The sequence below is a fragment of the Pleurodeles waltl genome, chromosome 4_2 (genome assembly GCF_031143425.1).
Source record: "Pleurodeles waltl isolate 20211129_DDA chromosome 4_2, aPleWal1.hap1.20221129, whole genome shotgun sequence".
Lineage (NCBI taxonomy): Eukaryota > Metazoa > Chordata > Amphibia > Caudata > Salamandridae > Pleurodeles > Pleurodeles waltl.
Genome location: NC_090443.1, coordinates 810,375,132 through 810,400,682, shown reverse-complemented (window position 1 = coordinate 810,400,682; position 25,551 = coordinate 810,375,132). Strand labels below are relative to the sequence as shown.

Below are 25,551 nucleotides of genomic sequence, written 5' to 3'. Positions count from 1 at the left end.
TCCTGTGTCGAGGATGCATTGCACAGCGCCAGCTTTGACGAGCTGTGGGGCTGCGATACAAGGTCATGCATCAACGTCAAGGATACCATTGACAGGGGGCTTGTGATGCGAAGTCCTGTATCGAGAATGTATTGCGCAGTGGCGGTTCTGCGTAGCTATGGGCTGTGGCTGTGATGCAATGTCCTGCATCGTCATCAAGGAGGCCCCCAATGGGGGCTTCCGATGTGAAGCGTGGCGTTGTATTGTGCAGCTGCAGTTCTGAAGAGCTGCGGGCCATGATGCAATGTCCTGCTTCGGGAATGTGTTGCCAAGCAGTAGTTCCGATATAGTGCTGCAAGTAGATGCATCGCACTGCATCGGTTCTGCCTAAAAGATCACAGCTGGGCTTGCAGAACACATTAGGGCCCACTTCCAAAGGTCCAGGGGGTAGGACTCACAGCAGACAGCGTCCAGATGCCAGGGTCAAGGGGGAGCCTTCTGTACCTCTGTGGCTTTGATCAGAAGGCCAGCCAACTAGTCCTTGGAGTCACTCTGGTGGTTGTGGGTTCAAAAAGCAAGCCCAGTACTTTTCACTCAGGCAGCAGAATAGCAGTCTTTCTTGCAGCAGAACAGCACAGCAGTCCTTCTGAGCCTTCCACAGGTCCAGAGGAGTCCTGAAGAGTTGGTTCTGAGAGTCCAATATTTATACCTGATGACAGCTTTGAGGTAGGAGAAGGTTCTGAAGGTATTAGTGGAGGCTGGTGACCTTTAAAAGTGGTGGGACATAATCCTTGGTTCGAATTCCAAAGAGCTTTTTCTTGAAGGGTTCCCTCACAATTTCTTACACTAAGTTTAATCCCTCAGTCTGACTCACTCCGTCTCACTAATTCATGCAGTCTCACTCATTCTACGCTGACCCACTCTGTCTCACTCAGTCCCACTCACACTCAGTCCCACTCCTTCTGAATTACTCAGTCTTACTGTGTCTCACACACAGTAGCACTCAGTTACCCTCACTGTCATTCTCCCTCCCTCACTCACATTCATTCTCACACATATTCATCTTTTAGTGTTACTCATTCACTCTGACTCATTCCTTTACTGACTCTCTCTCACTTAACTCGCACACATAGTCACACAGACATGCTCACAGTGCTGGAATTTCACCGGCTCTGAACAGTATCTCTGATGGCAGCCGAAGGCAACTTCATGCACCTGTGTCAGCAATCAAACAATGTCACTAGCTGCCTCTTTTTGCTGGACCCGAAGTAGGTCTGCATTTTATTTTTATTACCTCAAGAGTGAATAATTATTCACCCTCTTGATACAATAAAAATGGACAACAAAACAAGGAGGGTTTAGTGTAGCTGTAGAGCCCATAAAGGAGAGCTGCCACTGGTCCAGGGACACCTGTCCATCAAACCAATCCATCCACTTAATCTTCCATCCTTTGAATTATCCATTCATACATCCCTCCATTTACCCTTTCACTCAGCCATCCGTCCTTTCACTCACTCATCCATCTATTCATCCATCTACCAATTCACCCTTTCACTCATCCATCCTTTCATCCAGACATCTATCTACCCTGCCTTTCACTCATCTATCCATTGTTTTGCTCCTCCATCTTTACATGTATCCTTTCACTTATCCATCCTTTTGCTCACCCATCCATACTTTCACTCCATCCACCCATCCATTCACACATCCATCAATTTACCCTTCCACACCTCAATCCATTCTTTCACTCATTTTACCATCCATCCGTGCTTTTTCTCACCATCCATCAACCCACCCTTTCACTCCATCCATCCTCCCTTTCACTCATAGACCCTCCCTGCCTTTCACTCTTCCATTCTTACAGCCATCCTTTCACTCATCCATCCTTTCATTATCTCACCCTCCTAAGTAAACTACGAGCCTTTTTCTGCAGCTGCAGACAATAGAGGCCCATCAAGAACCCCACCCCACTGTAGCTGCTGAAGTGGAGAGGGGATCTGGGGGAGGGGATCAGGAAGCCCCTCATGCAGGCAGAAGCTTGACTGCACACTTACCTCTTAGTCCACTAGTGCAATTGTTGTCTGAAGCTGGTTACTGCCCTGTGTTGGGCCTCCACGATCAAAATAAGGACTACTCTGTCGTGCTCAGCTCCATTTTCAAAGTGAAATCAAATGCAGTACTAAATGTCTGTTACTGCCAGGAGATCAGCCCCGTCTTCCCACCTTCCTACAACCTGCCCCATCTGTGATGACCAACAAATTGTTGCCACCTCTCCCTCCTTGTTTCATTGGCCTGCCCCATCTCCAGCCATTGAAGTGAATGGAGTTTTGTAAATCCTCCCAGGGCCACGGTTTATACTCCCCAAAAGCAACGTGATCACTTGCTTTGTAATTCAGCACTCCCTCTCAGATGATGTCACTGCTGTAGCTTGTGCCTGCAGGTCGAAGAAAACCTCGCCCGACTGGCGCTCGCAGTAGGACATCCTCAAAGTTCACTAAAGTTTACCCAAGAGATTCAGCACTGTCTCAGAGCAGTGATTTCTTTTCACCCGCTCTGTGTTTATTTCCCTGATCTTGCCTCTCCCCAAAGGGTGCCAGGGCAACACCTCTTTTGCCTATGAATATCAATCACTCCTGGAAGGTATCCACCACCAGAGTTGCTTGTAATATTATGCCTCTCTGTCCTTGCCATGCTTGTCTGGAGGCACTAAAGAGTAATGTCAAACCCTTTGTGTGTGCGCTCAGGCAGAGGCTTTGTGATGTGCAAGTGTGGTAGGTGATAGCTTCTCCCCCTGTCAAGTCAGAGATGGTCCATCAAGAGTTTCTCACTACCAGGACATGTAAAACCTAAAAGTACATTTCCAACTTTTTTAATACACTGCACCCTGACCTCTGGGCTGTTTAGGGCCCAACCAGGGATGACCTGTATGAATTAAGAAAGGTTTAGTCCTGGCAAAAGGTTTATTTTGGCAGGGCGACATGGCAGTTTAAAACTGCACACACAGGCTGCAATGGCAGGCCTGAGATATGTTGAAGAGACTACTTAAGTGGATGGCAGAATAAGTGCTTTTATTTCACAGGATGTAGGTAAATGTAGTACCACTGTAGTAGGGACTTACAAGTAAATTAAATGTGCCATTTGGGTGTAAGCCAATGTTACCATGTTTAAAGGAGAGAACATACACACTTTAGCACTGGTTAACAGTGGTAAGGTGTGCATAGTCCTAAAGTCAGCAAAAACAAGATGAGTTAAAAACAGAAGCATAGAAGGCTAAAAGGTGAGGGAAAACCACAACATGGTGGTCAGGTCCAACACTCACCTCGGTATCTTCATAATAAATTCCAAAAAGTCATTACACAACAAATCTATGGTTTATACGAATTCTCAGTCCCAGTGCTAATGGACTGCCTGCTGTAGTTGGTATGTCATCTAAGCCATTGTCAGTGGCTCCCAATTACAATGTTAGTCTCCTTGTCACTGTGATAGTATATACCATCACCTGGTGCCAGAGCCCTCCCTGTGCCAGAGCTCGTGCCTTCCTTGTAACTGTAGGCATATTTCCTGTCTCTGTTCAGGCATATTTCCAGACCTGTTATGTCTTTTTATTGTCCCAGTGTTGTTGTTTTACCAGAACTCTGCCCAAGAAGGCCAGAGGGACAGGAACTTCATACACCATCTTATTCATTTATATAGTTTTCTGTCCAGAGTTGGAGAGAGGGTTGGAAAGACAGAAAAATGGAGTTGTTTGCAAACTATTTTGCTCTAACTCTAAGAGTCTGGGAGTTTTGGGAAGCGTTTACACAAAAGGAACAGGGAGAAACAAGCCCCAGGGTGTTGACAGACATGTCCTAGAGGTCTCCAATTCCAGGGCGGCGAGTCTAAGCTTCCAGCACTCAAGATCTGACCAAGGGTCAAGTAAGCCATTTATGTTAGGGATGTCCCTAGTGTGAGGTCTGACTATCTCATTTTTTCTCTTCCTCTCCTCTGTTTAGTTCTCCCCTCTGTCTCTCTTCTCACCCTTGCACTTTCATTTGTTATTTAAGGATCTCACAGTATGCCATGTGTGCGTTCATATGTAAAAGAGTAGGTGTGCAGGATAGCAAAATTCATTCAGGTTTTTATGTCCTGCGCAAGCCAACACTTTAAGTGGCACATTTTCTTGAGAAAATACACCACTCAATTGTTATTGGTTTTCCCCCCTGGTAATCCTTAGACATCTTTAAATTCTTCTATCTTCCATCCGTAATGTCCACCTCTATACACAATGTACAGACATCATTGTAAACATTACTCAGTATCAACAATAGATGTAGAGATTCTCCTACAGAAATCTGAGAAGGTGAAGCAGTATTTGCATTACTTATTACGAGCATTGTGTTTGATTTTGTGGTCATCAACAGAACAGGACTAACTTATAAAGATCTTTTTTTACTTTACCAGGTCTGTGTCTTCTTGGCTAGTTATTTCAGCTGCCATGCCTAATAACTTAGGGCCTGAGTTTGGCAGAGGGGGGTTACACTGTCATAAACATGACGACTATCCCATCCGCCATATTACGATCCCATAATAGCCAATGGAGTTTGTAATACAGCGGACAGGATATCCGTCACATTTGTGATGGAGTAACCTGTCCGCCAAACACTAAATCAGGCCCTTAGTTCTCATTAATTTGCAGTTTTTGACTAGTGCTTAGTTTGTATAGGTAGCTGCAGGTAATGGACACCGGCACTCATTTTTGGGGACTGGGGCTTATTGCTCATCATTTGAGTTTGAGCCACAGCAAGAGAGATAAACACAGAAAATGGACAAAGAAGGAAGACAATAACAGGAAAATGTTGCCAAAGGGAGAACACAGATGAAAAAGAACCCGCAGAAGGGGATAATTAGACAGGAAGTGTGGGGTGGTGGAAGAAAGAGGCATAATGTGAATTCAAGGCTAGGGAGCCATGGTGTTTAACAACCTCGGTATTCGATTGCCTCCTAAAAAAAACCTTGGGCTCCTGAACTTATTTTCTTCATGAACTTAGGCACAGGTTGTGCTTTTGGACATGAAGATACCGAATCATCTACCTTCATGGGAAAGCGAGGGCATGTGGCACATTGTAGTTAGCCGGGCTTGCAGTGGGCATGGTTACCTACCAAGTGGGATGACTGTAATGTCTTCTCATAGCTAGAGATAGCTTTGCAAACCTTTTCACTAATATATGGTGGTCTGGCGAATAAGTGTTTATGAATCTAAATGTTAATCATCACAAAACCGTCCTTGTTTTACTCACAGTTCCATGAGCACAGTTTCCTATATTGATGAACCTGGACACCATGATGATATTCCCCGTCCTGCTGTTCAGATGGAGAATACTTATCAGTTAGGTAAGCAACTCGTATCCATCTCTTCTTTCAAGATGGTTGCAGTGAATATGTTGGGAACATGCACATTGTGTAGCATAGATATTGCTTCTGGTTTTTAGAGTACGCAATCATGGAACTATATGTTTTAGTAATACAGGTTGAACATTGACCAAATAATACTTGCAAATTATCTGCTCTAATTTATTTTTTGGCTTTTTTATGTCCTAAATGACTTGCCGAAGAGCTGAAGTTATGTTAACTTTTAACAGGCTATTCTAAAAGGTGTAGATTTAGGAACTAGTTGGTATTCTATTCAATCTTAATCTTTCGGATCCTAAGTCAATGTTATTATTTATAAATGAGTATTGACAAGCTACATAACATAAGAGAACATATTTGCAAAATGCAAGAAATCTACAGGTGCTTTTTCTGCCTAAAATGAGGAAACATTTTATGAAACATGTAAATGTGATTATTGCACACTTATTCTTTAGAGAATTATTTAGCATCAAATAAAACCAATTATTTCGACAGCAAATCCTATGATGTGGACTAAAGGATAAGTCAGGCAATCCACGTGACTGCTGAGCTGATCAGACGTTATCCCAACCTAGTAATGTTCCATTCAAGTTTAACTAAACCACCTTTGACTGCTTCTAAGCATGTAAGCTGATGTGTGCTCTAAATGTACATTCTTTTCAAAAGAACAGAGATAAGACCTATCTGTGAAGTATGGGATATATACCAGAAAATGAAAACAAACCAAAAAATATAGTAATCACAATGTGAGTCCAAAGGATCAGAGTGAGTATGACTGGGTCACAAAGGAAGTATAAAATCACAAGCTTTCCCCGTTGCCATACTTGTCTTTGGAAAAAAAATATTAACGCCATCTTCAGTTACAACATTGGCTTATGCATACCACCGCAACTCCAAGTTTGGATAAGTACATTACCATACTAAAGAGAGCATATGTCTTCAGTGCACAGTTTCAAGATGTCTTATTTATAGCTCCCCATTAAACGGCCCACACGCATACAAAACACCTTGTAACAGATTTTTAAAAAATCTCAATATGCCCTTCACAGCTTTTGGATGAAATAAACTAGTTATATTCCCTTCATGAGTTATTAGCAACAAGGTGTCTCAGCAAGTTGAACAAGCATTGCTGGTATCTAGGACCTCATTACAAGATTGCCCTTAATCCTGATTTGAACACTAACAAGCGGTATGACTAAACATTGTGTGGAGCCAGTTCGGGCAGCCACAGGGTTTATAGGGACCACTAAGTCCCAGCCTTTGCGGTTGAGGTAATTTGCCACTGGTGTCCAGGGTCCATCCTAGAATGTCTTTGCAATTTGGGCCAAGTAAACACTTTCTATTCTCAAATCTCAAGGTATCGATGGTGAGCCGTCAATGGCTTTTCAGGGAGATAGTATGGGTCATGAGGGCTCACACCCCAAAAGTCAGACAGTAGACAAAATAATTCATTGTCCAGACCATTGCTTTTCTTAGTAAAACTAAAGCACTTTAATCGCTAATTCTATACAATTCAATGGGGCTCAGCTATGGGGTTGTGATTTCAGCTACTCTACCTAGGTAAGCTTGTACACACTAGTCCTCTCCCCATTTTAGGACCACCTCAAGTGTCTTCTACTGAAGCATACGAATAGGCATAAATTAAGCCTGTGTCCTTACTCCTGCTGAGTATTTTGTAGTTCAGTTTAACAGTTCCAACCCAAAATGGGATTCCAATAATGACAGTTGATGTTGCCACTGCACAACACAGTCCTGGCCGGCACTTTCAACAGCAACTCCCCTGCATGGGACCATAGTGTTGGCTTTCCTCGGGAAGCAACAGATGAGCAGCACCTGTCCTGACAAGTGAAGATTCTGAGCTACGATTTGAAAGGGGAGCTCATTGCGGGCAGTTGCAGCATCCAATCAGGCTCATTCAGGGTGTTTGTCTGGCAGGTGCAGCCTCCCGGCTGGGATCAGGCTTCTGCCTTTGTGTGGATCACATCTCCTCCAATGGACTCGCTTGCAGTTGAGCAGCAGTGGTACCAAGTCTTTGGATTTTCCAAGGGATTACTTCTCTGGTTTGATATCTGCATGCATCCACAGTGTGGGCTGCGACATGAGATCCCTCAAATTAGGGTTCAGTTCAGACTTTGTTTCTAAGGGTAGTCAGCAACTTTTGGGTTACTTCAGGGGCACAGCTGGCTTCTCCTCCTGGACAGTCTTTAATCCTGCAGGGTCAAGCATACTCCTTCCCTCTCTAGTTATGCAGACTACTAAGCACTAGACCAGTGTTCTCCAGTGAATAGCTTGGGAGTTGCACAAGTAGCTCCCCTGCTTGTAGTCTATCTTAGTAAATTAAAATATTTTATTTGATTGAATTAGATGTTTCCAAAATTGAAATTGATGTATTTAAAAGGTTGGAGACCCCTGCACTAGACTGGCCTTCACCTTCTCCAGCAAGTTTTGCAAACTTCAGGTGTTGTCCACTCATCTTCAGGAGACTGGCATCATGCAGATACCACCACTGGTCATACAGTAGCTCTTCGAGTACTCTGCAAAGGACTTCCTTCCTTGGTCAAGAAAAGCTTTTAACTGGGAAAAAGATGGGTAGTTCAGACCCACTTTTACACACATTTTCCAGACAGGTGATGTGGGTCCCTTGTCTAAATTCACAGAACTGATTTAGGATAATTCTATTTCAAATGTTATTTTGCCTGTGATACAGCAATTATGCAAGGTGATGACTCCAACAGCAGGTAGCAGTAGGGATGGCTCAAAGCAGGAGTACACTAAAATCTGAGATGTCTTCACCTAGCTCATCACCCTTTCTGAAGCAGTAACCAAGGACGGACAAAAGGGAAAGTGCTGCTAAAAGACATCCTCACACTGAATTGCAGTGCCAGCCCTCACCCCTACAATCTCCCAAATGGCAGTGCTCAGGAAGAACTAACCATAACCTTTTGCTAACAAGGACCCCATTAAATTTCTCAAGGCAGCCCAGTTTCCATCCTCCCTCACTTCTATATATTGATCACCACACTCCAAACACAGGCAAGCAGTTAAAAAACTCCTGCTGTTTAGGAGGGAACTGTATCAACCTCCACCTTGTACCAAGCTAAACCAGCAGGCATCCAATGGAGCCCACTGGTCCAGCACTTAGACGCGCATCCCACAAATTCCTACTACTGTACATGTGCTACTAACTCACTTCACATAAATGCTGTCGATACTCTGTTGGAATGTCAGTGCAATTTTCTAGGTTTCACATAACATTGGAAGTTTACATGAGAGGGGTTACTAGACTCTTCTCTCCCTAAAAGAGAGAATAAGTTCTTGTAACACAACAAATTTACAAAAACTTGGTACACTGCCACTACCGCTTTACGTGAATTATCTAGGGCATTGATGGTAGTCCTTTGCCTGTTGCAATGACATGCTTTGAGTGTTCCTTCAGGTCAGAGAACAGGTGCTGGACTTTGAGTTACAAGGGGCAGACCTAGGCCTCTGCCCACTAGCTAGATTAGCATGAAACGGGGCCAATATAAAAAGTTGGGATACCAGTCTTACATGCAAATGGATTCTCACGGCTGGGGTACACACCCATTTAAAATGCACTGGATCTTCCTGACTAATCAAATAGATCTCATGATCTGCTGTATTTCACACAGAAACTCCACCTGCCTTTAGCAAGTGGAGTCGTGGGTGAAATATTGGGAAAATTAGGAATTAATGGGGGGACAGGAAATTACTGATTCCCCAGTAATTCTGCAAACTCCTATGATATTCTTGAGGATAATTATGTGTGTTGCACTGCTTCACAGCCAAGTTCAAGTGTTCAGTCTCCATTTGTCACAGACTTGTGCTGTTTGCATTATTAGTAGGTTTCATGTGCCAGGATTCCCGAGGTGTTATAAAGTGTTTTGTGTGTATGTCGAACACTTACTGTGGAATTATAGATAAATAGTAAACCCTGCAACTATGCACTGAAGACATATTCTGCCTTTAGCATGGTAATGTACTTATACAAATTGAGAGTTGAACCTTGAAAAACCACGACATTTCCCATCCATTACTTGAGTTCCATCTTATATGTTGTTAAATGGTGTGCTCCATTTGATGCTTTATAAGTTCCAAGGGCACTTGAAACATCAGAAGGAAACTTTTTGTTGGGGCTAACGAATCCCAGTGTGCCTCCTTCACTGATATCCTTTTAAGGACAGTGGAACATATGCGTTTGGTCAGTAAAACATAGCGGAGGCTGATGAGTAAACTGCTTTTTAGTCAAGTAACTGCAGCATAGACATGCCATAATTTAGTCCTCTGTAGGTGACAGTGTTCTTGGCCGCCCCTAGGCAGCCATTTCCTGCACCCAGATGTTCCTTTGTGTTTGGTACAGCATGACCACTAAATTTGTACCAGAAGAACCAATGTCCAGTAACTCCAATTAATGGGCCTTTTTGATCTGAAAAAGAGGTTTTGTATGGTTTAGCCTTGGCGATGTATCCAAGGGCTGTATCGTTTTGGCAACAGTTTAAATTGAGAAGGATGATTGGTAAATCTAATCCTGTGGATACTTGAAGAACATAACTTTTATCTGATACAGACTGTCCAGTGTATTTACATCCCAGTGACTCATACATATTAATGAATACGCTGTAGATAAATTGATTCGATCTCAAATTAAGCATGTGAATTTGTTCAGTCAAACTCCTGTTTATATTGAATTTCACATCCACATGGATGCGTCGATATCGTGGAGACAGAGGTTTAATTTAGTCTGCCATACTTATCAAACTTGTCATTTTGTGATTTCCCGTTTTAATGACGTTTGCTTTGTCTAGAATAACGTACAAGCCATTTCAGTGTCTAATGTTTGTGAAGACAACAAGTCTTCTTGAGTGACGATGACTCCACTCTGGTAGTGTGGCCTAGGGGACTGTTGGAGAGATACCTTGTTAATTGCATTCCCCACCTGGACAGGATGGAGATCAAATAGTCATTTTATTTGTAATCTTCATCTGCCTCCTTCGTGTGATTTCCTTGTTGATAGTGCTGGTCTCCTAATTGTTACATCTGATACTTACCGTGCTACAAAACCACAAGCCTGTGACAATAAATGTAATAAAAGTAAATTATTATTATTTGTGATGATCATAACTTTAAAGGTATTATTATACTATGGGGCATATTTACAAGCTCCTAGCGCCACCGGAGCATCACTTTTTTTTACGCTGCTGTGGTGCAGTGTTCCAGCCCATACTTGCAAATTGGCTTTGCTTGGCCTTGTATCGCTTTTCATGGCCTTAGTCTGTGTGAAAGAAGCATTCCATGGGTGTTGCTTTGAGTGTTCCTACGCAACAACCATGGAATCAGACGCATTCCCAGATTTACAAGGCTGGGAATGTGTCAGATTCCTATGCCACCCCAGGGGTGGCGTAAAGGTGGCGCAACAAGGAGTACCCATGTGCTGCATTGTACACATAGCAGGAGAAAAAGGTTCCATTCCTGCACATAAACATTCATCACAGGAACCCTTGCACCATGGTGCAACGGTGCCTGTGTTGGTGCTAGGCTGCCAGTTGTGTGCTAGCGCTGAGGAAAGTACAGCGATGCGTCATATTGCTGTAAATACAACACATCTCTGCACTTTCCTAATGGTGCAGTTTGGCGCTGCAAGATGGCTTGTGGTGCCCGGCTGCGTCATTATTTTGTAAATATGTCTCTGTGTTTTAATAATTCCTATGTTGTATCCTTTAATTGACTTCAAAGTATGCGTTTTTTAACTGTTCATAAACCAAACAGTTCATAATACCATTCATATTATATAATTGTGCTGTTTTTAATAGGTCCTACTAAACGTTTCCCCGTGGCCACAGTGAACAATATTTTAAAGGATGTGCTTACAAGTTATCTCCAAGAAGAAAAATATGAAGCAGAACTATGTAGACAAATGACGAAGACCATCTCCGAGGTAAAATATCCAGAAACATGCATACCATTTACAGTGGTTTCCATCTCCCCAATCCCTGCCATGTCTGGTATGCTACCTTCACCTGAACAGAAAGTTGTGGACGCCATTTCATCTTTCAGAACACGGTCCAGAGGGATGAAAATAACAAAGAAATGTAGTATAAGGGGTCAAGATAAAGGCACCCTGACCTCTTGGGTTTCACACACGATATTCGTGAATTTGTTGTGACACTCAGCACGGCCCCCCTTGTAACGTCACAACGAATAAGCGAATATCTGCAAACCTGGACCGTCGCAAAGAATTTGCGATTATCGTTGAATAAACCCCCAAAAAAGTGCACACTCACTTGTGTGTGCGGTGTGGGGTTGGGAGCACATGGGGGGTTGCGGCTAACCTCCCAGCTGCTCACGGTCAAAGGCCGTTTGCATTGTTGGGTGAGGAGTACATGGGGGGCTGGGAGGCCTGGCCCTGCTGCCAACCCCCAGCTGTGCACGGCTAAAGGCCATGTGCTGTGTGGGGTTGGGAGCACAAGTGGGGTTTGGGCATGTGGCCTGGCAGCAGAAGAAGCTCTGCTGCTGACCCCCCCAGCCGCTCACGACAAAAAGCTGTGTGCAGCGTGGGGTTGGGAGCACGGGGGTTGGGAGCACGGGGGTTGGGAGCACGGGGGTTGGGAGCACGGGGGTTGGGAGCACGGGGTTGGGAGCACGGGGTTGGGTGCACGGGGTTGGGTGCAGGGCCTGCCCTGCGGCCAGGCCATGCGACCAAACCCCAGCTGTACACAGCCAAAGACTGTGCACATCGATGAGTTGGGAGCATATGGGGGGAAGAGTGCAGAACCTGGCCACAGGCCAAGCCCTGCACCAACCTGACATGGCCCACGACCAAAGGTCGTGGGCCGCAAGGGGCTGTAGGCAAGAATGGGGGTGGTGGGGGTGGGGGGGGTTTAGGGCTGATGCCTTAAAAAAACCATAAAAATTCACTGAAAAAAAAAAATGTTACAGGGACGTTATAGTTGGGAATTAGCATTTAAAAAGCCTTACAAATTCACTGAAAAAAACAAAGGTTACAAGGATGCTATAGTAAGGCTCTGAATTTACTCTCATGAAACCATAGAAATTCAGCAGTTATAATTATAGTTATCTGAAGTAACTATAATTCATTCCCATTCATTCGGCTGGCCACACCTTGGACCTGATTTTGACTAATTCCAATGCATTAGTTTGTGAGCCGCCTCTTCCTCTTACTTGGACTGACCATGCTTTGATATGTTTCCAGATTGCTAATCTGGAAAAGCCAGATCTGAGACAACCCGGTAACAAAGTTGCTACATGACAATGGCATTGTTTCTCTCCAAATTCTTCCTCTGCCGTCCTTGAATTTCCACAGCTAGACAGGCCCTAGAAGTAAATCAAATGCTGGCGGAATTCCAGTCTGCCTTAAGTATCGCCTTTGATAACATTGCTTCATTAAGAACTTGGACAAATATTCTACACAGACCTTTTGCACCCTGGTATACCATGGAGCTTAAAGCTGAAAAAGCGTTCTGCAAGACGTCAGAGAGACTTTAGCATCTGACGTATGATTTAGGTGATAAAGTTGCTCTTAAGAAGGCACTCTATGTATATCATCAAAATATTAAAAAGGCACGTAAAATGTTTATTAGCAAGCCAATTGATCAGGCAGGTAATCCCTCTAAAGAGTTGTTTAAAACTCTTAAGGAAATTATCCATCCTCCTGCCGGTACCCAGTCACTTCAGGCTACGCAGGAATTATGCGATTCCCTTGCTGATTACTTTGAGAATAAATCAAGCTAATTTATCAAAACTTTGCTAGTAAGTCACTCCAATCCATTGCTGAGTTAAACTGTAGCCCCTCTCCTAATTCCAGTTGCTACAGGCAGGAAAAGTTTAAAACTTTTACACTGAAGCAAATTCAGCATGTGCTTGGAAGTGCAAAATCTGGTTCTTCAATGGACCCCTGCCCACCTAGGATCATAAACCTATTGGCTAGCCATATTGCCCCAGCGATAAGACCGCTATTGAATCTATATAGAGACAGGGAAAATTCCCTCAGCCTGGAAATTGGCACAGATCATCCCTATCCAAAAGAAGAGCAACTTGGATCCATGTATTATTTCAAACTATAGACCCATCTCATTACCTCCACTCTTGAGCAAGCAGCCGGAAGGTCTAATTAACAAACAACTGACTGACCGTCTTGAAGAGAATAAGATCCTGGATCTTTCACAATCAGAATTTAGAGCTAAGCATATCACTGAGTCGCCCATGGCTGCTTTGACTGACATCAGGTACTTGCTGGATGCAGACATCACAGCCATGCTCCTGCTCTTAGGCCTATCTGCAGCATTCAACACAGTGTCCCATGCTAAATTACTTCTAAGACTACAAGAGATTGGGATTGTTGGGTTTGCCCTGGCCTGGTTCCAGGACTTCCTGAAAGAAAGAATGCAGCGTGTCTCACTAGGAGCTTTCAAATTCAGGCCTAGGTTGGTCGATAAAGGAGTACCTCCAGGTTCATGTCTGAGCCCTACTCTATTTAACATTTATGTGGCACCCCTGGACAAAGTCATCAAAGCACTTGGGTTTGATATCCTATCATATGCGGACGACACACTGTTTTTTTTTTAAAGTATATTTTTATTTAGCTTTTCCCAAAACGTAGAATTACGTTCAGTGGTTACAATACACATTGCACATATAGCACATTTGTCCCCCAAGGGTATGTAATGTCAGCTCATCCTCTCTTACAGCTCACCCTTTGTGTCTCTCCCATGATCAAAAACACATTAATGAGCACTTTCATATGTATTATTGTACATCTATATAGGACAACACACAGTTGGTCATTTCCTTTGATGAGGATATTGACAAGATAAGGGGCCACATTTTGGCTGGAATGAAAGCTACCAAAGGGTGAAGCTCAGATAACTTATTTCAGCTGAATCCAGGGAAAACAGAGATTATTCTGTTTGGGAAAGCCCAACATCTGTAGACTCCGGATTGGTGGCCGTCGGAGTTAGGCAAGGCCCCTACTCCAATTAAGGTTGTAAAGACCTTGGAATTACGGTAGACCAGAAGCTTGCTATGGAACAACAAGTGCTATCCACAACAAGTACCTGTTTTCACATGTTACACTTACTGAAGAAAGCTCTGCCATTTGTCCCTTTGCCAGACAGAAAGACCTTGGTACAGGCTCTTGTGAGCTGGCTGGAATACGGGAATGCATTATTGCCTTGCTCCAATGAGTCACTACTGTATAAGTTACAGGTGGTGCAAAACATGGCTATTTGTAATCCGCTTCCTAGAATGGCCTTCATTCCTCTTCTACGATCTCTACACTAGCTTCCATTAAAGAAAAGAATAGTATTAAAATATGCAGTTTAACCCACTCAGGGGAAAGGTCCTAAGTACCTTTGTCAGAGGCTTAAGCGCTACCAGCCTTTTAGGAATTTGCATTCCAGTGACAATGAGTTATTGTCTGTATGCCTGATGACTGACAAACTAGATGTTGTGGAAGATCCTACTTGGCTCCCACCCTTTGGAATAAATTGCCATTCTGTTTGAACCTGCCCTGATTACAGCAAGTTTAGGAAATTATTTGAAATGTCAATGTCCTAATACTTGCATTCAGCCGCTTCAGGTTGACTGTGCGCCAAGATACCCCGTTGGGTGATTTGTGCATTTTATCAAATTAATAATAATAATGACTCGTGCCCTAACATAACTGTAACTCATGCCTTCGCCATGCACAGCTAATTACCCCACATATTACATTATTCATGACATCTTCTTATGGCTTCATTGATATTCTCACTGCAACATTTACAATAAAATCAGTGATTAGAAAACTGTGCCTGGCGAGGGTGTGAGTTTAAGTTTCCTTAGGGCACAAGTTATGATTACTTCAGATAACTATAACTACTGACGTTCTAGGGTTTTGTGTGAGTAAATTCAGAAACCAACTATATCGTTCCTGTAACCTTTGTTTTTTCAGTCTATATATTTGTTTTTTATGGCCTAAAAAACTTAAAAAGAAAGAATTAGAGCCTGATTTAGAACTCTGCAGACAGGTTACTCCATCACAACAGTGACGGGTAGCCCGTCCGCCGAAATCTAAATTCCATAGGATAGAATGGGATTTAGATATTTAGATTTTGGCAGATGGGATATCTATCACCGTTGTGCCAGAGTAACCTGTCTGCCGTGTTCCAAATCAGGCCCTTAGATATGTTGATGTAATTTTTTTTTTTTTTTTTTAAGTCTGAGTCTCTTTTAACATTTTTCAGCCCACAAAATGCAATCATAAAAACTATGTTAAAAGAAAGACTTACCGACGTGTTGATATTTTTTTTAATTGAAACTTTATTAAACACTTTTCTAATAATCACTGTTATTCCACATTGCTTTATCTGCTTTGCTAAAATATACATTTGAATACAAATATTGGTGATTGTTGGAAAAACAAACATATATTGATATGCTCACCCTTTGATAAAGTCAATGGGCCCATTTTTTATATTGTGGTGTTGAGATTCTTTGACAAAGTCAGTAAGTCTGCTAGAGACCAAAGTCTTAAACTCAAAAAACACTTACGTTCGCCGGTTATAGTTATCACAAGTAACTATAAACGTGCCCTAGAGTAACTATAACTCACACCCTTACCATGCACTGCTAATTACCCCTTATATTACATAAATCATAACATGATCTATAACATCATTGTGTCATGCGGTTCCTACTTTGGTAATAGAACTGTGTGCTTAGGATGGCTGAGTGTGGGAGACTGAATCCATCCACACCATTAGTAACTGTTGGCCTACTTTCTGGGTAGCTCACAAGGCCTCACTCGAACCCCAACCCTACCAAGGTTAAAGGTGATTATGGCAACCTGAACATGACACTGACTCCCAAAGGGAAGGCATAGGAACAAATCTTACCGCTTTTTGCACTGTTACTCATGCGTGTCAAGGCAAAACACAAAAGACGTGAGAGAGGTTTTCTATACATTCATTGAAACAATCACAATCTATCATATAGAGAGTGAGCTGTGATAATTAGGCAGATGAAACCCAGCAAGGTAATCAGCATTACGAATATGGTAAAATATATAAGCCATAATGTATGTGGTTCTAGAGGGTCCTACCTAACCCTTTGTATTTGCTGACACTTAGTGGATGCACTGTGTTGCCGGTCTGATCTAAGGGATTAGCTTCAACCCAGTGCCTGTATCGTGTCTGGAGTGAGTCTGTGATGTAGACGACAATCCCCTCAGGAGGCTTGTAGATCATCGCCAGCGTGCTGCGTGTTGCACAGCATGCATCCCAGGATCGTCTTGGCTGAAATGCCTTCTGCCCCTTCTAGGGCAGTGCATCGTTTATATAATAAACCATACCGTGTTGGAAGTACAGTCCAGGTGAAATGCCATATCTAAGTGGTAGAAGAAGTCTCCTGAACAGGCACACAAACTCTGAATATTGTATGCAGAGTTCTTTAGCCTTGGACAGAAAGTTCTGATTATTTGTTGTGCAAAGGCTAACTAAACAAACAGCTTGTTCCTCGCTTTCTTAGATTTAAGCCAGCTGAGAAAAAGTATGTAAAAATCATCGCTAAAAGCAGCCTTACTGAAATAATAAAATATGAACACTAAAATTAGCTAATCAGGGGTGACCAGCCCGGGTCCTAGAGGTCTTCAGAACAATTGATAACATGACTGCAACTGCTGAAATGACATGATTGATGCATGGAAGGGGCTCGTGTTTTAGTTGCTTTAGAGCACGCGGTAAAGTTAGTTGAGATAATTAACTGGTGAACTTCAGTGTTTTTTAACTGTAACTGGTGAACTTCAGTATTTTTTTAGTGTAAAACGTCACATCGCCACTGAAATTTTTGTGTAATGAAATGTTACTTAAACCTTCGTTATTTGTTTTTTAGTGAAAAAAATATATAGACATATAAAATATACCTGTGTGTGTGTGTGTGTATATATATATATATATATATATATATATATATAAATATATATATATATATATATATAAATCTATATATATATATGTCTATATGGGTGCATGCATACATATATATTTTTTTTTATTTTCAAGAAGAATACGAAATGTAAGACTCTCAGCTTGTGTGGACCGGGCCTGTACAATTACGTCAGTCTAAAAACACACAGCGTGCTGCTAGCTAGTTACATTTTGTGCTGCAACGCATTTTGACCTGAAGTGGTCTTGATCTCATGTGATCTTTCATAGATACATATGACTTTCTCGTTACTAATTATTTTCATCAAATGCTTTGTTTACTCGAAAGAATTGAAGAATACAATACACAAAAGGTATTGATGTGGTAAATGAAAGCCCATTCTACATGAAGCAAACTAAATATGTTTTTTTGTTTTGACATTCCTGCTTTGAAGCAATTTATACATGCCTCAGCTTTACACAAGTTGAAAATGTTGAGCACAATCATATGTGTATTTAGCATTTTGATGTCTTATTTAGTGTTCCTACTTTCACATGAAATATGTTTGGTTTGGACAACAAGAATAGCAACTTCTACAAGAGTTATTTTCCTTCTTTTACCATTCTTACTGCGTTGTTGCTGCATTTGTTTCTTTTGGACAATTACTGCAAAACACAGAAATATGAGGAGAGGGTGGCACACAGATAAGCATGCTTTAAAAATAAGGATATTATCATCTGGCAGAGGGCTTTGCTGTGAATCATTGAGCTGTCATAACCCATGCCTCGTCAAAATGCTATATCTACAAAGCTTTGGGCCTGATCTAAAGTTTAGCAGTACTCTACTCCATCCTGTCCATCTAATTTACAGATGTCGATAAACATCTCTGTACATTGGCAGGAACTGCAATCACAGCAGTTCTTGTCAATATTTGAACGTTTAGACAGATGGCGCTGTCAAGCACGACATCTGGGTGTCAACCTTTTAAAATTTTGAATTGTTTTACAAAAATATAAAACTAGTATCCCTCATACCAATCGAGTTTTCTCCCATGGTGTAGAGGTCATATTTTATTTTTACTGTCCCTCAGCGCTGGCAGTGATGAATAGTAACAAAAAAAGTAATTTGACTGCCCACTTTAAATTGGGCGGACTGTGGAGTGGCTTACCACTGACAGCATATACTCCTTTAGGATGTCTTAAGAGTATGTCGGTAATGAAGCCAGAGTAGGTTCCATCTTGATATATGTTTGGTTTGTCCTGCCCTAAATAGGGCAAGGTGCAGACGATACTCAGTTTCCACTCCACAAAATCAGCCCATTTATTTCTCCATTGTCCAGTGGGCCCAAAGCAAAACATGATGAAAACTATTTTAGGAAATGTGAAAAGTAAACTGAGTTTTTAAGCCAAGATGCCATTTCACATTTTGACACAAGCAATCATAAACTGGTCTATATATAAACCACCTAATCTCTTCTTGTATGTTCTATGTAATAAGTAGGCATCAAAGCTCGGTTACTTACCGGTGAACTTCATTACTCCGAGTACAGGTCTTCCTTGTCTCAGCCCTTGGTACATGAGCACAGATGTACCCACATATATTGATAACCTTAACCAGCCAGAAAATACACTCAATGTGGCCACCCCTATCCCAGCATGCCATATAACCCGAAGCCCTACCTAACCACACCCTGACATAGCGAAAATCAAAAGAACCAAAATGCAGGATGGGACTGGGGGGTGGGAGCGTGGAGTCATGACTGAGACAAAGAAGATCTGTACTCGGAGTAATGAAGTTTACTGGTGAGTAAAACAGGCATGGCCTCCTCGTACGCCTTCCTTCTCCAGTCCTTACTGCATGAGCCAATACCCAAACAGACACATTTTGGTTCAAGAAGCGACACACCAAAAAGAGCACACACTGAACCATAATTGCAGCACCAGGTGTTTAATCATGACGGAACTCTGAAAATCAGACATCATTCACAACAGACAATACATGACCACTTGCAACCGGTAGTGGGACATAAAGATATGAGGGGAAGCCGAAGTGGCAGCACAACAGATATCACAGAGTGAAGTTCCCTTAACTGCTGCCCAGGAAGCAGACATTCCCTGGTTGACCTGCCCTGAACAGAAGCAGGCAGCTGCCGACCCACAGAATTATAAGCCTCCGTTATTGCCAGCTTAGCCCACCTGGACAAGGTGGCAGAAGAGGGACGAAAACCTTTAGTAGAGGCCAAAGATAACAAACAAGTAAGTCACCTTTCTGAATGACATTGTGTTTGAGACAAATAAATGGACAAAACCCAATGAACATCAACGGTATGCAACCACCCCGGTTCATCTGAGGAAGGGTCTGGAAGAAACACAGGCAGAACTATGTCTTCCGAACAATGAAAAGCTGTAGGCACCTTAGGGATGAAAGATGGGCTAGGTTTCAAAATCACCTGATCAGGAAAAAAAACGAAGAAACGGAGGAGAAAGACAGCAAAGCACCAATCTCTTCAATTCGTCTACCGGAACAGATGCCAACCAGAAACACCACCTTAGCAGATAAAAACTTCAAATCTGAGAACTCAAGTGGCTCAAACTGAGGACCACGAAGACTATGCAACATTAAGGGAAGATCCCAAGAGGAACTAGAGAATGCAAAAAGGGCCTTTTAAGGAAAGAACTCCGCAACAACTGTGAAGCAAGACCAGAAATGACCAAAACATCAGGACCCTTGATAGTATGGATTGCAGCCCACTGGCTGTGAATCGAGGAAACTGCCAGATCTAACAGAAACCCATTCTTCATGAACTTCAAGGCAATACTGGGATCACACACATAGGGAGAGACCACCTAATCTCCACACCATTTCTCAAATTTCCTTCAATTACACCCATACGTCTTCAATGTAGAGGGACGGCAAGTCTGCTGAATGGATTCAGTCACTCCCGCAAATCAGCACTGTGAAATTAATCTAATCCTTTCAAATGCCAGCTCCCCAATTTCAGTCCCTTCACTAACTCCAGTGACAGGCAGCAGGACCTCAGCAGTGATAGGACAGGCAACTGAATGAATAGGGGAAATCAAGACCTCCTGCTCCAACCTGGAGCCACCAGAAGAACTTCTGCAAGGTCTGACTCAGTCTTCCTCACTATCCTGGATATCAGCTGGAAGAGAGGAAAACAATAAAAGAGACCCGCCAGTCACCTCACTGACAATGTGCCTTTGGCCTATGCTGTCTGAGAGAGAATCAGGGAGCAGAAAGAGGGGAGAAGAGTGTTGGACTCTGTTGCAAACAGGTCCAGCCATGGGGCTCCATACCTCAAAGTGGTCTGATGAAAAAGGAGAGGACAGACAGTGGGCTACCGAAGATGAAAAATGACGGCTCAAGTGATCTGCAGGCCCATTCTCCCTCCCTGAAAGATACATTGCTGATAGAGCCAACAAATCCGGCTCTGCCCAACTGCAAATCCTCCAGGAGATTCAGACTCTGAGGCCCCATACCCTCCTGTCTGTTGATATAGGCCTGAACCAGCTGGTTGTCTGGACATAAACTGCACAGGAGCTGATCACAGTGACAAACCTGAGAAGAGCCATCCAGACAGCCACCAACTCCCTCCAATTGGATGACCGGGAGGGTTGAGCAGGCAACCATTTTCCCTGGGCTGAGTGAAGCCAACAAATGGCACCCCCAGACCTCCTTGCTTGCATCTGTAGTCACTATGCACAAAGGAATGGGAATCAGGAGAAACCCCTGAAGCAGGTGACATTCCACCAACTACCACTGGAGATGTGCCTTGATCTCCAATTTCACTGGAACCAGGAACCCGTAGTCCTGTGAGAATGGATCCCGATACTGCATCAGGTGGTGAACTAAAGGAAACAAATCTAAGCAGCTACAAGAAATGATGGGCAAAGTCAGCGCCATCTCTCCTTCAGTGCGCAACCAAGTCCTTACAGGAACAGTTGCCTGAGCCAGCAGAGATGTCAAATGAGACATCAATCTTATCCTACTCTCATCTGACAAAAGTACCAGTCCCAGATCCATCTGAAACGCTGCCCAAATGAACTGGAGCCACTGTGAAGAGGACAAATGGGACTTTTCCATGTTGAGAAGAAACCCATGCTTCTCCAGAACTGCACAGACGTGTTGGATATCTTTTTGTGCCTTAAAGGAAGAAGGAGAAGCAATGAGCCAATCGTCCAAATATTGGAAAACTCGAATACCTGTGGAATTAATAATACCCATCAGAGGAGCCACTACCTTGGTGAAACCCTTGGGCAGAGGACAGCTTAAAGAGCAGAACCTTGAATTGGTAGTGGATACCATTCGCTGCAAACCGGAGGAACTGATGGGAATTTGAATGGATGGGGATCTATGGAATACAAGAAATCCCCTGGACTAATTAACAGCATCATGGACTGGAGAGACACCATTTTTAATGACTGGTGAGGAATGAATCTGTTCAAATCCAGCACAGGACGGAAAGCCCCTGAAGGATTTTGCACCAAAAGTAGAATTGACTGGAACCCTCAGCCTTCCTCCCCTTGAGGAACCACTGAAATTGCACCCTTGTCCAAAAGCAACTGAACACACTCCAGCAGACAGCTTCTCCTAAGTCCAGTGGAACAGGAGAGATCCTGAAAAAAGGAGGAGGAGAGACAAAGATAATCCTGTAACCACAGTATATGACCTCTAGAGCCCAAGCATCTGAAACAGTCATTAGCCAAATGTGGCTGTAAGCCTGGAGCCGGCCTCGCACTAGTCATGCTTTTGGAGGGGGCTGCGGGAGGGTGGGTCCGGTGAAACTGGATTGATGTTGGAACTGGGATTTATCCTAACCCAAAGTACCCTGACTACGACCCCTGCCTCAAAAGGGCTGAGAGGAACCCATAGTAGAGCTCTGACCAAAAAAATCACAAAAACCAAATCCCCTACCAAAAGGTTTAGGTGGGGTGATCAACTTCTTATTGTCAACATTTTTTTTCACCAGATCCTCCACTTCCTGGCCATACACCTTGGACCCAGAAGGCGGCAATTTTAAAAGTATTGCCTTCTGTGAGGCATCTGTCTTGCATGATTGCATTCAGATATTCCTGCATGCCGAAAAAGCCACCACAGATGCTGCTGTCGACAAACATAAAGTGTCAAAATAAATGTCTGAGAGATAATGGACCTGTTTTGCTCCATGGCCAAGAAAAGAGGAACAATCAGTCCCTTCCAACATATTTTCAGCTAACACCCGAAAATCCAGTAACAGAGACTGCACAGTGTACATAAAATAGGCATTAACCTCGACTGAAAAGTTAGAAGCAGCATAAGACCTTTTTACAGCAGTTCGATTTTCCTGTCCACAGGCTCAGAGAGAAGGGCATCCTCAGAGACAACTGACCCCTGAGTAGAAAGACCTGCCACAAGGTTGTCAACCTTAACACTAGAAGGACACTCCTGCGAAAACCCCTCCAAAGGATAACTCTTCAGCAAGAAACAAGTAAAGGATTGGTGTTCCAAATCCCGCCATTCATTGGTCAATGCTCTTCAAACAGAACTGTGCAAAGGAAGGGATTCAGGTTCAGGGCGATGACACTGCACCAGAAAATCCTCTTCTGTAGAAGCCTCCACAGGAGCAGAAAAACCCACACTACCCCTTATCTGAGCCAGAACGTCCATCGAGTCCGTGGCTTGCACAAAGCTCCCCTTGACATCCGGCAGCATGCCCAGTACCAACTTCCTGCAACTGGCTGTGTTCCCAAGCAACGTCGCCAAATCACGCTATAAAGCTCGCGTGAAGAGGCAAAGCGGCCATTCCATTAAGAGTAAACTGCCCCAATGCGCAAAGGGAGCAAATGCACCCAAACATCATGGAATCGTCACTGAGTGCCGTTTAAACCAAAGGACCATCCAGCGTGGCCAAATCCCTGTGTGAGAGTCCCGAACGCACGCCCAGCGCTTCGGTAAGACTCCATATAATACAAAAAAATGCTATAGCAGGTTTAATAGTAAAAACAGAAGGAAACAAGATGAATGTAATTGACAAATCATTCCAATCATCCCATGAAAACTTCACTAGAACACTTACCTCTGCTGGCTGGTGTCAGGCATCAATATGGGTCACATAAAAACAAAATAGGATGTGGTTAGGTGGGGCTTCTGGTTATATGGCATGCTAGGATAGGGATGGCCGTATTGGGTGTATTTTCTGGCTGGCTAGAGTTGTCTATATATGTGGGAGAAGAGCTGTGCTCATGCAGTAAGGACTGAACGAGAAAGACGTACAAGAATGTAATGGCTCAGTCGTCAAGAAGGTAAACCTAATAATGGCCAAAGATATGTATGTATGTACGTTTGTAAAGTATAATTTGTTTTCCCCTGAATAAGCAGATATTTTTTTTTTTTACAGGTGGTTAAAGCTAGAGTGAAAGAATTAATGATTCCGAGGTACAAAATTATTGTGCTAATCCATATAGGACAACTAAATGATCAGAGCATGCGCATTGGAAGTCGCTGCATTTGGGATCCCGCATATGACACGTTTTCATCTTATGCTTTCAAGAACAGCTCCTTGTTTGCTGTCGCAAACGTCTATGCAGTTTACTATGAATGAAAGAAAGTTGAGAACTGTGAACGAACTCATAAAAACTACTACATTTGTTAATGTGTATTCATGTTTAAGAAATAGAAATGTATAGAAAGATTAAATGAAAAACAGTTTATGACAAAACATAATCATGCACTCTCATTGTTGAATTTACTACTTTTCAACTTAATTTAATATTCTAATCAGGTCAACTTTTTTTTTCAAATGTGGACAATCATGTGTGCTGAAACTGCACATTATAGGCTTGTTAAAATGACCGGGCTGAAAAAGAGCCTTTTTTTACATGTTTTCTGCTGAGGTTAAGTCTCTAAGAAAGAGTAAAGCTTGCCAAGTATATAATGTCAAAGAAAATAGAATAATCAGATTGTTCCAGTTCGCGAACTCTTGCAACATCTAAAACTGCCTTCATTTACCTGTTTTAAAATGGTAAGAGAATTGTTTCAATAGAAATGTACCATTTTATTGCTGGTGTGCAAATAATATGTGTTTACCATTGTTCTCTAAAAAAAAAAAATGCCACAAAGACTGACGTATTGTCAAAACTAGAGTATAATATAGATCATTGATATAACCTTTCTTAAGTCATGAATTATTATAAAAAATATTGTAACATTATTTAATAATGTATTATAAACAATTTGATCACAGAACATCCTTCCTGGCATCTTAAATAGAGTAATTTGATGTAGCAGACCTTAATCTTTGTTCTTTGAAACCTCGCTGTATTTCCAGCAGTTTTTATATTTTCTCTTTTTTAGCAGGCTGTGATTTCTCTTTGTTTTCATGCTATGTTTTACTATTTCCGTAATGTGATGTTAGAATTAATAATGGAATGATGGGTAACAGTGAATGACAGGTATGTTTTTCACTCTGGGTTTTGAGTGACATCAGATAGTCTAAGGGCCCGATTACGAGTCTGGCGGTCCTAGGACTGGCAGACTTGCGGTGGTGGTCGGACCCCCGTGGCTGTGGCAGTCTGACTGCCACATTAGAAGGCTGGTGGGCAGACCCGCCAAACTACTGCTGTCACTGCCAGGATCCTAGGTCCCGACGGGCTGACAGCAGTGCAGGTTGTAGTTAGCCAGGGCATCACTGAACTCAGTGCCGTCCTGCTGATTACAACCTTGTTCTCTGCCATCCTAGTCATGGGGGTTCCACCGCCATGAAAAGACTGGTGGAGAACAAGTGCAGGGGGCCACAGGAGGACCCCTGCACTGCGCATGCCTATGGCATGGGCAATAAAGGGGTTCCCCTGCACAGCACCCTTGAAATGCGCTCTGTCTGTAGACAGAGCGCATTTCAGGGGTGCTGGTGCCCCCTGCATGCGGCAGCATTGCCACCGGCTCTGTTATGAGCCGGCAGCAATGCTGCCACACCTGTCCCACTGAAAGTTGTAATGGGGCCGGGGGCGGTTGCCAGCACCACGGTAACCTCCTCATCAAGAGTTTGGTGGACAGATATTTCCGTCCGCTAAACTCGTAATCAGCCCCAAAGAGAGTGCAGTTCGGGTTGTCTGACATATCCCTGAGTTGAAGAACATCATGTTATTCACATTTTACCCTAGTCTAGTTTTGTGTTGTAATGCCCCCCCCCAATCATCAGCCTCTGCTTGCAACATATGCACACTGGCAGAGGAGTAGTGGGTAAGCCATAGA

General features: G+C 43.0%; 1 protein-coding gene across 1 annotated transcript in view; it reads left to right on the top strand.

The window, feature by feature from the left end:
* DYNLT5 (dynein light chain Tctex-type family member 5) overlaps nt 1-24,589 on the top strand; it is a 52,372-nt gene extending 27,783 nt beyond the window's left edge. Inside the window, exons 3-5 of the mRNA XM_069232483.1 lie at nt 5,258-5,349; nt 11,196-11,320; nt 23,699-24,589. Coding sequence (XP_069088584.1) covers nt 5,258-5,349; nt 11,196-11,320; nt 23,699-23,902 — 421 coding nt within the window. The 3' untranslated portion in view covers nt 23,903-24,589. The remainder of the gene's footprint in view (nt 1-5,257; nt 5,350-11,195; nt 11,321-23,698) is intronic.
* Nucleotides 24,590-25,551: the final 962 nt, after the last annotated feature.